Source organism: Xenopus laevis, chromosome 8L, assembly GCF_017654675.1.
Source record: "Xenopus laevis strain J_2021 chromosome 8L, Xenopus_laevis_v10.1, whole genome shotgun sequence".
Classification (NCBI taxonomy): Eukaryota; Metazoa; Chordata; class Amphibia; order Anura; family Pipidae; genus Xenopus; species Xenopus laevis.
The window spans coordinates 14,903,770-14,916,260 of NC_054385.1; the positions used below are offsets into that span (position 1 = coordinate 14,903,770).

The 12,491-nt window shown below is 43.0% G+C and overlaps 1 protein-coding gene across 4 annotated transcripts; it reads left to right on the top strand.

Annotated features, from left to right (window-relative positions):
* Positions 1–1,459: 1,459 nt before the first annotated feature.
* Positions 1,460–9,716, top strand: cdk9.L (cyclin-dependent kinase 9 L homeolog). Of its 4 annotated transcripts, none has more exons than XM_041571922.1 (7): positions 1,460–1,838; positions 5,703–5,784; positions 5,882–5,987; positions 6,969–7,135; positions 7,225–7,396; positions 8,654–8,802; positions 8,919–9,716. In XM_041571922.1, exons 1-7 carry the CDS (start codon positions 1,747–1,749, stop codon positions 9,282–9,284), a joined length of 1,134 nt encoding a protein of 377 aa, XP_041427856.1. In that variant the 5' UTR covers positions 1,460–1,746; the 3' UTR covers positions 9,285–9,716.
* Positions 9,717–12,491: the final 2,775 nt, after the last annotated feature.

Consider the following 12,491-nt stretch of genomic DNA (forward strand, 5'->3'; position numbering starts at 1 on the left):
ATTCGGGGAGATTAGTCGCCCGGTGACAAAGCTTCTCTTCTTCGGGGTGACTAATCTCCTGCCGGCTACAATATAAATCGGCGTCAGGATAGCAATCGGAGCATTTTGTTTTCCGAAGTCGCCCTCGTTAGGCAACTTCGGGCGACTTCAGAAAATAAAGTGCTCCGAGTGCCATCCTGCCGGCGATTTTAATTCTAGCTGGCGGGAAGGCAGTTCGGGGACATTAATCGCCCCGTAGAAGAGGAGATTTGTCACTGGGCGACTGATCTCTCTGAATCTGACTGTGTGTCTCTACCCTTAAAGGGGTTCTTCACCTTTGAGATAACTTTTAGTATGACGTAGAGAGTTAAATTCTGAGACAATTTGCAATTGGTTTTCATTTTTTATTATTTAAGGTTTTTTGAGTTATTTAGCTTTTTATTCAGCAGCTCTTCAATCTGCATTTTAAGCAATTTGGTAGCTAGGGTCCAAATTACCCCAGCAACCATGCACTGATGTGAATAAGCAGAGCCAGCGGGACACTGGGAAAAAACTTGGTGGGCCCCACCGGCCCAGATCCGCTTCTTAATGGCGCAACCTCCCTTTGTCGGGAGGTTGCGGTAAAAATATTCTGTGTGTGTGCGAACAAATAAAATAAGATAATAAAAATTAGCAATAACAATACATTTATAGCCTTACAGAGCATTTGCTTCTTAGGGTCAGGCTACACTGGGCGTTTTGGGGAGATCTGGTCGCCTGGCGACTAATCACCTTGTCTTTGCGGCAACCAATCTCCCCAAACGTCTTCCCTCACTCTGTGCCGACTAAAATGAAAAAACGCCGGCGCTAATCACACGCGACAATTCGTTTTCCGAAGTCGCCCAAAGTTTCCTCGTGAGGCAACTTTGGAAAACGAACCGCCGCGTGTGATTAGCGCCGTTTTTTTTTTTTCATTTTAGCCAGCGCAGAGTCAGGGAAGGCGTTTGGGGAGATTGGTTGCCGCAAAGACAAGGCGATTAGTCGCCAGGCGACCAAATCTCCCCAAAATGCCCAGTGTGGCCTGACCTTTAGAAGGGGTCAGTGACGCCCGATTCAAAGCCAACTTTTCCATTGGCTGACCCCATCTAAAAAAAAAAAAGCAACAACAAAATGCTGTATAAGGCTATAAATGTATAGTTATAACTATGTTTTATTACTAATCTTTCTATTCCAGTCAAGGCATGGTTGCTAGGGTAACTTGGACCCTAGTAACCAACGGCACAGCTGATTCTACCCTCAGCAAAAAGGTATAAACGTAGACTTCAAAATCAAAAGGTCAGAGCAAAAACATAGACATGTAAATAGGTCTTAAGTGCTGGATGATAGGGGTTCACGCCTTTCAAATGAGACACAATGCAGCTTCCCCTCACCACGCCTTCTTACTCGAATGTAAATTGAGTGGATTGTATTGTGCGGTCCCCTCCCATCCGGTAATTGGTCCCTCCCACTGTAATGCGGTTCGGCCATTCCATGTGAATAGACGGGGGGAGTGGGTTAAAAACACACAAGCTTCTTCTAGAGGCGCGCAGAAGCGGGGAGGCAAGTGAAAGAACAGCCCAGAATCTCTCATCCGGCTCCCCCGTAGCAGTGCGAGGTGTTGTGGCCTTGTCCGAGCCGTCAGGCAGCCTGAACTCGTCAGCTCAGCACCGGGAAAGGCCGGGGCCCGTCGGCCTGTGCCCGGAATCCGATTCCCGAGGACCTTCCGGTTCAGAGCCCCCTCCTTCCGCCATGGTAAAGAACTACGACTCTGTTGAATTCCCTTATTGCGATGAGGTCTCCAAGTACGAGCGGCTCGCCAAGATCGGCCAGGGCACATTCGGGTGAGTCTTTCCATCTCTGTCTCCTCAATCCTCAGTCTTTTATGTCTGTGTCCTCTCTCTCTCTAGTCTTATGTCTCTCTCTCTAGTCTTATGTCTCTCTCTAGTCTTCTGTCTCTCTCTCTCTCTAGTCTTATGTCTCTCTCTCTAGTCTTATGTCTCTCTCTAGTCTTCTGTCTCTCTCTCTCTCTATCTCTATGTCTCTCTCTCTCTATAGATTTATGTCTCTCTCTCTCTCTCTATAGTCTTATGTCTCTCTCTCTCTATAGTCTTATGTCTCTCTCTCTCTCTCTATAGTCTTATGTCTCTCTCTCTCTATAGTCTTATGTCTCTCTCTCTCTCTCTCTCTCTCTCTCTCTCTCTAGTCTTATGTGTCTCTCTCTATATAGTCTTATGTCTCTCTCTCTCTCTCTCTCTCTCTAGTCTTATGTCTCTCTCTCTCTAGTCTTATGTCTCTCTCTCTCTCTAGTCTTATGTCTCTCTCTCTCTATAGTCTTATGTCTCTCTCTCTCTCTAGTCTTATGTTCTCTCTCTCTATAGTCTTATGTCTCTCTCTCTCTCTCTAGTCTTAGTCTCTTTCTCCCCTCTCTCTCTCTCTCTATAGTCTTATGGTCTCTCTCTTATGTCTTAGTTCTTATCTCTCTCTCTCTCTCTCTAGTCTTATGTCTCTCTCTCTAGTTTTATGTCTCTCTCTCTCTCTAGTCTTATGTCTCTCTCTCTATAGTCTTATGTCTCTCTCTCTCTAGTCTTATGTCTCTCTCTCTATAGTTTTATGTCTCTCTCCTCTCTCTATAGTCTTATGTCTCTCTCTCTCTATAGTCTTATGTCTCTCTCTCTCTCTTCTCTTCTCTCTCTCTCTATAGTCTTATGTGTCTTCTCTCTATAGTTTTATGTCTCCTCTCTCTCTCTCTCTCTTATATAGTCTTATGTCTTCTCTCTATAGTCTTATGTTCTCTCTCTCTCTAGTCTTATGTCTCTCTCTCTCTCTCTCTCTCTCTCTCTCTATAGTCTTATGTCTCTCTCTCTATAGTCTTGTGTCTCTCTCTCTATAGTCTTATGTTCTCTCTCTCTCTCTCTCAGTCTTTCTCTATAGTCTTATGTTCTCTCTCTCTCATAGTCTTATGTCTCTCTCTCTCTCTCTCTCTCTGTCTATTCTCTCTCTATAGTCTTATGTCTCTCTCTCTTCTCTTCTCTCTCTCTCTCTTAGTCTTATGTCTCTCTCTCTAGTCTTATGTCTCTCTCTCTCTCCCCTCTATTTATGTCTCTTCTTATTAGTACTTTCTCTCTCTCTTCTCTCATATTAGTCTTATGTCTCTCTCTAGTCTTATGTCTCTCTCTCTCTCTAGTCTTATGTCTCTCTCTAGTCTTATGTTCTCTCTCTCTCTTAGTCTTATGGTCTCTCTCTCTCTCTAGTCTTATGTCTCTCTCTTTCTTTCTCTCTCTCTCTAACTCTCTCTCTCATAGCTTTGTCTCTCTAATAGTCTTATGTGTCTCTCTCTCTCTATAGTCTTATGTCGCTATGTCTGTGCTCTCTCTCCTATAGTCTATGTCTCTCTCTCTCTCTCTCTCTCTCTAGTCTTATGTGTGTCTCTCTCTAGTCTTATGTCTGTCCCTCATCTCTCTCTCTCTCTCTGCTCTCTCTCTCTCTCTCTCTCTCTCTCTCTATAGTCTTATGTCTTTCTCTCTCTCTTATAGTCTTACTGTCTCTGTCCTCTCTCTCTCTCTTATAGTCTTATGTCTTCCTCTCCATCTTATGTCTATCTGTCTCTCCTGCTTCTTCGTCTTCTCTGTCTCTATGTCTCTCTCTCTCAGTCTTATGTCTCTTCTTCTCTGTCTCTCTCTCTATAGTCTGTGTTCCTCTCTCTCTCTCTCTCTCTCTCTATAGTCTTATGTCTTCCTCTCCTGTCTCCTCTCTAGTCTTATGTCTCTTCTAGTCTTTGTGTCTCTCTTCTCTCTCTTCTAGTCTTTTCTCTCTCTCTCTCTCTAGTCTTATTCTCTCTTCTCTCTCTCTCTCTCTCATTCAAATTCAAATGAGCTTTATTGGCAGGACCAAATACATTAAGCATTGCCAAAGCAGGTAGAGGGGTGAAATGGGTGGGGTTAGGGGGGCAGTTTATGGGAATAGGGGAAAGTGGGGTCTCTCTCAGTCTATGACAGTCTCTTACATATTGTGCAGCTATTGTTACTGTTCGTGCCTCTTCTCCCAGTAGGAAGTGGAGTTTCCTCTCTTCTTTTGAGATGTGAAATCTGGAATGTGATTGGAAAATCTCCAGAAGTGGGTGTCCCTCAGTGCTGAGTATTTGGGGCACTGTAGCAAGAAGTGGGCCTCATCCTCCATGGCCTCCTGGTCACATCGCTTGCACAGTCTGTTCTCTCTGGGTCTGTAGGTCTGTCTGTGCCGTCCCTGTTCTATCTCCAAGTTGTGGGCACTCAGTCTGTACATACTCACAATCTGTCTATCTGTGGGGTTCTGTAGCCTTTCCAGATATGGGGCCAGTCTATACTCTCTCCCCAGTGATTGGTAGAAAGTTTCTGGGAATTTGATATTTCCTTCCTCCAGTCACAGAGGTATTGCTCTTTGACTTTGTTTATTTTTTGTGTTATCTGGCCTTTTGTCAATTGATAGGAGTCTTGGGTGGGCAGGGTGCTGGTTGTTTCAGGGCGCGTGGTTTGCCCTGGGTCTGGTTGTTCAGACAGGCTTTATGGTGGTAGGTCATGGGGCTGCTGTTGTGTAGATGTGCCCAGTATGAGAGCGCCCTCTTCTGTATGGCAAACATAAGGGGAAATCTGCCCAGCTCAGCCCGACAGGCAGAGTTTGAGGTGCTCCTGTGGACCTGGAGAAGGTGCTTACAGAATTCCAGGTGGAATATTTCTGTTGGGCTAGAATCCCATTTGGATTGGTCTGGGTAAGTGACAGGACCCCAAACTTCGCTTCCATAGAGGAGGATTGGAGCGATGACACTGTCGAAGATTCTAAGCCAGACTCTCACTGGTGGTATAAAGGTGGTACAGGTGTCTTCTGATGGCATAGAAGGTCCTGCAAGCCTTGTCTTTTAGGGCAGCTATTGCTGGTTTAAAGCTTGCTGATTGGCTGATTTCTAGGCTAAGCTGTCCGTGCCATTCAGTGTGCAGTTGTTTAGTATAAAGGAGGGAATTTTGTGTTGTTTATTCTTCTTTGTTGTGCTGTACTTCTCCAGTACTGCCAGACAGGAGAAGGAGATCATCAGCATACAGCAGGAACTTCACCTGTGTATAGTCTTATGTCTGTATCCTCTGTCTCTCTGTCTCTCTGTCTGTCTGTCTGTCTCCCCCTCCCTCCCTCTGTCTCTCTCTCTGTATGGCTTTATGTCTGTGTCCCCAACTCTCTGTATAACCCTATGTCTGTGTCCCCATCTCTGTATAGTGTGATTCTCTGTGTCCCCTACATCCAAAATGTTGTTTATTTTTCTATATAGCTCTGTCCATTGCCATTTTCTATATAGCTGAATGGAATGTTCCACAGATCCTTAGTTATGCAGGGCCTGTTACCCAGAATGCTTAGGACCCATGGTTTTCCAGATAAGGGATCGTTCTGTCACTTGGTTCCCCATAATGGACATACCTTAAGTCTACTAAAAAATTTTTAAACTAAGTAGAAATTGCTCCACTGCCAACCAGGCTCAATTATATATTTGTAGGGATCAAGTACAAGGTATTGTTTTATTATTACAGCAGTGGTTTTAAGATATTGTAATTGTTTGATTACAATGGGCTATATGGGTGATGACCTTCCTGTAATTTGGAGCTGTCTGGATAACGCATCCCATATCCTTCTAAATCCATAGTTACGCCCCATTGAATAATTGTTTCTATGTGTTGGACCCACAGGGAAGTGTTCAAGGCCAAACATCGGCAGACGGGGAAGAAAGTTGCACTCAAAAAAGTTCTGATGGAAAATGAGAAGGAAGGGGTAAGTAGCGATGGGCTGTTCTGGACATATCAAGGTGTTTAGCCTTATATGCAATTATGTATGTTGTATAACTATGAGGATATCTAATGAAAACCAGTTTTATCCTCCTCAGTTCCCTATCACAGCTCTGCGAGAGATCAAAATCCTGCAGCTGTTGAAACATGAGAATGTGGTTCACCTTATAGAGATTTGTCGGAATAAAAGTAAGTAACATTTTGTGTATCTCTGCGTGCTGCACGCGCTGTTTGGGGGGGTTGCTGCTTGGGTGGCGACTTTCACAGCCAGGACACACACACAGCATGGTTGTCTGTCTGTCTCACTATCCTTTGTCTGGCTCCTTCTTCTTTTTTTATTCTCACTACTTTGATTTCTAAACAAGCAAACACCATACACATTGCATGGAAACTGCAGCATCTCCTCTGCCTGGTGTAGTGACCCAGTCTTTCAAGGTAGCAGAGATTTTGTTAGACCAGGGGGTCCCCAACCTTTTTTTTTACCCGTGAGCCACATTCAAATGCAAAAGAGTTGGGGAGCAACACAAGCATGAAAAAGTTCCTGTAGATGACAAAAAGGGCTGTGATTGGATATCTGGTAGCCCCTATGTGGACTGACAGTCTACAAGAGTCCCTATTTGGCAGTACACCTGGTTTTTATACAACCAAAACTTGCCCAAAAACCAGGAATTAAAAAATAATCACCTGCTTTGAGGCGACTGGGAGCAACATGTTGCTCATGAGCTACTGGTTGGGGATCACAGTGTTAGAGGATTTCAAATGGATTTTACAGTATTGGCATTAGCATTAACCATTTGCCTGCAACTGGGAGGCGCCAAGGTGTAGGGATCCTGTCTCCTCCCACCCCAATAAAGCATATTCATTCAGATTTTCTATGCTTTTTTATATATATTTTTTTTTTTTTTATAAATAAATCCGTTCCTGGCAGAGGAGAATGGGGTATTTAAGTGGAACCAAGCAAGACCAATTTAATTTTAGAACAATTGCTAAGGTCTCCACCAATGACCAGTGTTGTGCCACCAGTTCGGTATAACGGTCCCTAATGGAATTTTCCACATCTGAAACACCCTTGGTCCTGCTTGGCGTCTGCTCTTTGTAAAGAATGTGCTTTATGCTGCTTTTGTGCGGGCCGTTCTCGAGACTCTCTTGCCTACCTAGTTTCTCCCACAGCCAACCAATACAATAGATGCAAAGGGACTATTTTCCTGGTGTTCGACTTTTGCGAGCACGATCTAGCAGGATTGCTGAGCAACGCTCACGTCAAGTTTACCGTCGCCGAGATCAAGAAGGTGATGCAGATGCTGCTCAATGGCCTCTACTACATTCACAGGAATAAGGTAAGCAGGTACCCCGTTCCTTTATTTTTACTCTACTGGGCATAGACTATTATTGTAGGAGCTGTGTCTAATTAGACTTGTGCCAACAGATCCTGCACAGAGACATGAAGGCAGCAAACGTGCTGATCACCAGAGACGGGGTGTTGAAACTTGCAGACTTTGGGCTTGCCAGAGCATTCAGCCTTGCCAAGAACAGCCAGCCAAACAAGTACACCAATCGGGTTGTTACACTCTGGTATCGACCCCCTGAGCTGCTTCTGGGTAAGGATGGTCGTGTGGGCGGCTGCATTAATAAGAGTTTTGTTTTCAGCGCTATCCTTTGAATTGTGCACTTTGTGTTTGTGTTATGTTATGTGTTTATAAAAATAAAAACTAGATCAATAGATAATATACATTTAAAAAAAAAAGTTTCTATTCTAGTTCATTAGCCATAAAAATCTAATGTATAAAGGCTGGAGTGATTGGATGTGTAACATAAGCCTGAACACTACTTCCTGATTTTCAGCTCTCTAACTCTGAGTTAGTCAGTGACTATAAGGGGGCCACATGGGACATAACTGTTCAGTGAGTTTGTAATTGATCATCAGCATTCAGCTCAGATTCAAAAGCAACAGAAATGACCCACGTGCCCCCCCTCAAGTCTCTGATTGGTTACGGCCTGGTAACCAATTAGTAGAAAGCAAGCGAGCTGCAAAGCAGGAAGTAGTGTTCTGGCTATTATGTTACACATCCAGTCACCCAAGCCTTTATCCATTATATTTTTAGCTAACTATATTAGAAACATTTTTTATTTTGCACAACTTATCTATTTACCCAGTTTTTATTTTCTCACTGTACTGTTCCTTTTAACCCATTATACAAACGAAATGTACAATTCAAAGGATAGCGCTGAAAACCAAGCTCTTATTAATTACGCTTTTAGCTAACTATAACAGAAACCAAAAAGCCACTATTTTGGACTCGGCCGAACCCTGAATCATTTGCGAAAGATTCAGCCAAATACCGAACCCCCAAATCCTAATTTGCATATGTAAATTAGGAGTGGAAAGGGGAAACAAAAATGTACTTCCTTGTTTTGTGACAGTCACGTGATTTCCCTCCTCGTCCCTATTTTGCATATGCAAATTGGGGTTCAGCCTGGCAGAAGGATTCGACTGAATCTGAATCCTGCTGAAAAAGGCCCAATCCCGAACCAAATCCTGGATTCGGTGCATCCCTATTTGAAACTTTATATTTTGCACATACCCTATTTTTTTTATTTTTTTTATTTTTTTTTATACTGAACAGTTCCTTTACCTGAAAAAAATCAGAAACCTTGTGATATGTAGAAAGAGAAACTGGCAATTGTTGATATTCATGACCCCAGAATTGCGCGATCTGCAGTCATAACGGCTTTCACAATCGAATCGGCTCTGGTGCCTTCTACTTAAAGCTGAATCCTTTTGTATAGGATATCCTATTAGTAATGCATTTCTCAAACACTGTGGATAATGCTAATTAATTATTCTGTGCTGGTAGGGGAGCGTGATTATGGCCCTCCCATCGATTTGTGGGGAGCGGGGTGCATCATGGCAGAGATGTGGACCAGAAGCCCCATTATGCAGGGGAATACAGAGCAGCATCAGCTGACACTCATCAGCCAATTGTGCGGCTCCATCACACCAGAGGTGAGTCTTATCTAGCAGGTGTCTAGGTGAACAGAACCTATGCTCTTATTATGAGCAGTTTGGCTAATAAATTGCTCTGGATAAAACACCTAGATTTATTTATTGATCTATTTTAGGTGTGGCCAAATGTGGACAAATACGAGTTGTACCAGAAACTTGAGCTGCCCAAAGGCCAGAAGAGGAAGGTGAAGGAAAGGCTGAAGGCTTATGTGAAAGATGTCTGTGCACTGGATCTTATAGACAAGCTGTTGATTTTGGACCCAGCGCAGAGAACAGACAGCGACGAAGCTCTGAACCACGATTTCTTCTGGTCCGATCCAATGCCTTCTGACCTAAAGAACATGCTCTCTACTCACAATCAGTCCATGTTTGAATACTTGGCACCTCCTAGGAGAAGAGGCGGACACATGCCCCAACAGCCAGCCAATCAGGCACGGAATCCTGCTGCCACCAACCAATCAGAATTTGACAGAGTCTTCTAAGACATAAATTCTTATTTATGGGAGAGTGGAAACTTTTTTTTTCTTTTTTTTTTAACTATATATATATTTTTCAATTCCTTTTTTTAAGAATCTGTATAACGGTAGTATGGGGAGCAAGGACTACAGTTGACATGTACAGCTGCATACGTTTTAGGGTATCAATATTCAGAAGAATGGCATTAATGACATAGGATAATTCTTTTCTATCCAAGTGAAACAGAACTTTAACTGTGAGATACCAGATCTAGAAAAAAAAAAGATTGCTCTTGTTCAGACAGGCTGATACACCCTGCCATGTAGCTACTACTGCTACTTACAGAAGGGCTGGTCAGTAGACGCGTTGTGAACTGAAGAATCTTCAAAAAAATGCTTTCTGTGTTGCTGTACCTATGTATTTTGATAGGGAATGTAAATAAAATTTATGTTCTCCTATTATCTTGTCTTTTTTACCATTTTGAACTTAAATTCTTTTTTTGTTATTCCCATGAAGACATGGGGTATAGACTCCATTAATGTTTTTTTTTTTTTCAGCCAGCATATCCATGCCCAAAACTTGGGGGTATACAAGTAAACTTTAAATAAATAATGGGCCCACATAGTCTACACAGGCACTCAGACTTGACTAATAGGTGATAGAAATGTTCCTATTGCATTGATCTCTGCCTGCAGAACAAGAACTCCCCCTAGTGGCCATAGCTAGAGGTTGTTCACCTTTAAATTCATTTTTAGTAGGATGTAGAAAGTGCAATTGGTTTTTATTATTTGTGGTTTCTGAGTTATTTAGCTTTTTATTCAGCAGCTCTCCAGTTTGCTTTTTCAGCTATCTGGTTAATAGGGTCCAAATTACCCTAGCAACCATGCACTGATTTGAAACCAACCATGCACAGATTGGAAGGCCCCTAAACATGGGCCAATAAAAGCTGCCGACAGACCGGCAGCTTATTGGCCCTTGTGTGGGGCCATCAGACGGGATTTCCCAATCAATATCTGGCTAAAAGTAAGGCAGATCTCAATCGTGCAGTTTAAACAATCCCATATGATCACGGCCGCCTCGCGATCCGACCGCCCAGATCGGATATTTCAATGTGGCCATATTGGGGTGAGATCTGCTCGTATATCACCAAACAAGCGGATCTCTACGTCTAAGAGACTGGAATTTGAGACTGGAATTTGAATAAGAGGTCCTGTATAGAAAGAAGAGTAATAAAAAGTAGCAATAACAATATGTTTTAGCCTTACGGACATTTGTTTGTTTTTTTTTTGAGATGGGGTCAGTGACCTCCTTGTGGGAAGTTTTGAAGAGTCAAAAGAATTTGAAAATGATTAAAGAAAAAAAAATGCAGGCCAATTGATACATTGCTTAGAATTAGCCATTTTATACCATATTGAAAGTTAACTTTTGGACCACCCCTTTACCACTACAGTTACTTTCTTGACATTTATGTTTTTTCTATTTTTGAGTTGACCATTTGTGGTGGCCCTTTTTTCTGTGCAAAAAGTAGAACTGAATTGGTCGGAGGAACTGGATTAACCTGTGTCCATGAGTGGTTGGTTGGATTTCTCCGAATTCTGCACATGTATGTGCTTGGTTGCCATTGGATACTGCCCAGGTGCAAATTTATTTGACTTTTTTTATTTGGGCATTTCAGTCATGTGCTCTGATAACCACTTAACACCTATACAGAAAGTAATGCGCTTAGTTAACGCCTGAGTTTGTTAATGGTGGAGCTGAAATGTCCCTGTAAGGAAACAAGTTCTCCTGCAGCTAATTCAGTCCATTTTATTTTGTGTGTTGTACCAATGAATGCGGAGATCTGAGCTGCCATGTGTGTTATTAAATACACAATATTTCATTTGTGTGCACTTAAAATAAATTGGAAAAATACCTGCAGAATGCACACTTGTATATAAAAAAAGCACATACGTTTAATATATACATAAATAAATGCACAAACTCCCCTGTGGAAGGGCACTTACCATCACCTCCACCTCCGCTCATGCAGGATTGCGCAGAACAATGCAGAACTCATTATACCATGGAAATCGTACCCTTGAGCTCATTAAAGATTCTCACCTGTCTGGTTTAACAACTGGATGGATGACATTACAGACCCTGCCCAGTTTTCATTCATGCGTTTCTAGTACGTTATGCGGATATAATCGTGCTCCTGGGGACAATCGGGGCACTTCCATGTATGATATGATCATGGGCTGATTTTAATGAAGGCGCGGGGAAGATTAGAAATCCGGAATCGGTCCCTTCAGAACCAGTTGCCAGTTTATCTGTCAATGTAATCTGATTCAAGATCGTAAAGGCTTCTATTGGACATGTTTACCACATTAGTTTGTTGATGTGGTCCTCGCCGCCATTTAGGGTTGCCATCCAGCCGGTATTTTACCAGCCTTGCCGGTAAAACACCCGCCAAGACTGGGGCTGGTATTACAAATTTACCGGTAATGTAGTTGCTGGTATATTTGTAATACCCTTCACAAAACCCCTTGGCCTGCCCCCACTGCGCTGGAATCTTCACTGTTCTTCTACTTCTGGCCATCACCGTGACGTAGCTCTGTCCCCTTTTACGTCTTTACTTACTCCTCGGTGCAGATTCTGTCTAGTGGAGTTCAGGGGCACCATCTTCTTCTCTTCGGTAATCTTCGGGAAGTGCCATATCAGCACATTCACAGTTGGAGCAATTTTCTGTTTCACGACAACTTCGCATGCGTCGAAAGTCACGGAAATTGCCAAAGCGCAGGTTTCATTCCGACAGAAGAGCCGGAAGATGGCTGCTGTGAACTTCCCTGGACAGAATCTGCACAGAGGGATAAGTAAAGAGTTCGGGCATTTGCCCGGGGTAACAGCTAGGCTGGGGGGAGGGGGTCTATGTAGGTAGGGGGGTTGGGTTTTTTTTAACTTTACGATTGATTTCTCCTTTAAGACCTTTAGCCTCCCCAATACATAAATGAATAACCCTGCAACAAACAGTATGGAGTTACCATACATGAAGCTGCCACCCATTTATCCTGCACGGTTTTATGGGTTATTAAACATGGAATTGACACTGACTCTGACCGTGGGTCATAGGGAATTGTATTTTGGGCTGGCACTGTATGTTTGATGTATGAAATGGGCACTGTACTCTGTTATATATCGGACACTGACACTATGGGGCAGATTTATCAAGGGTCAAAGTGAATTCGAGGGAATTT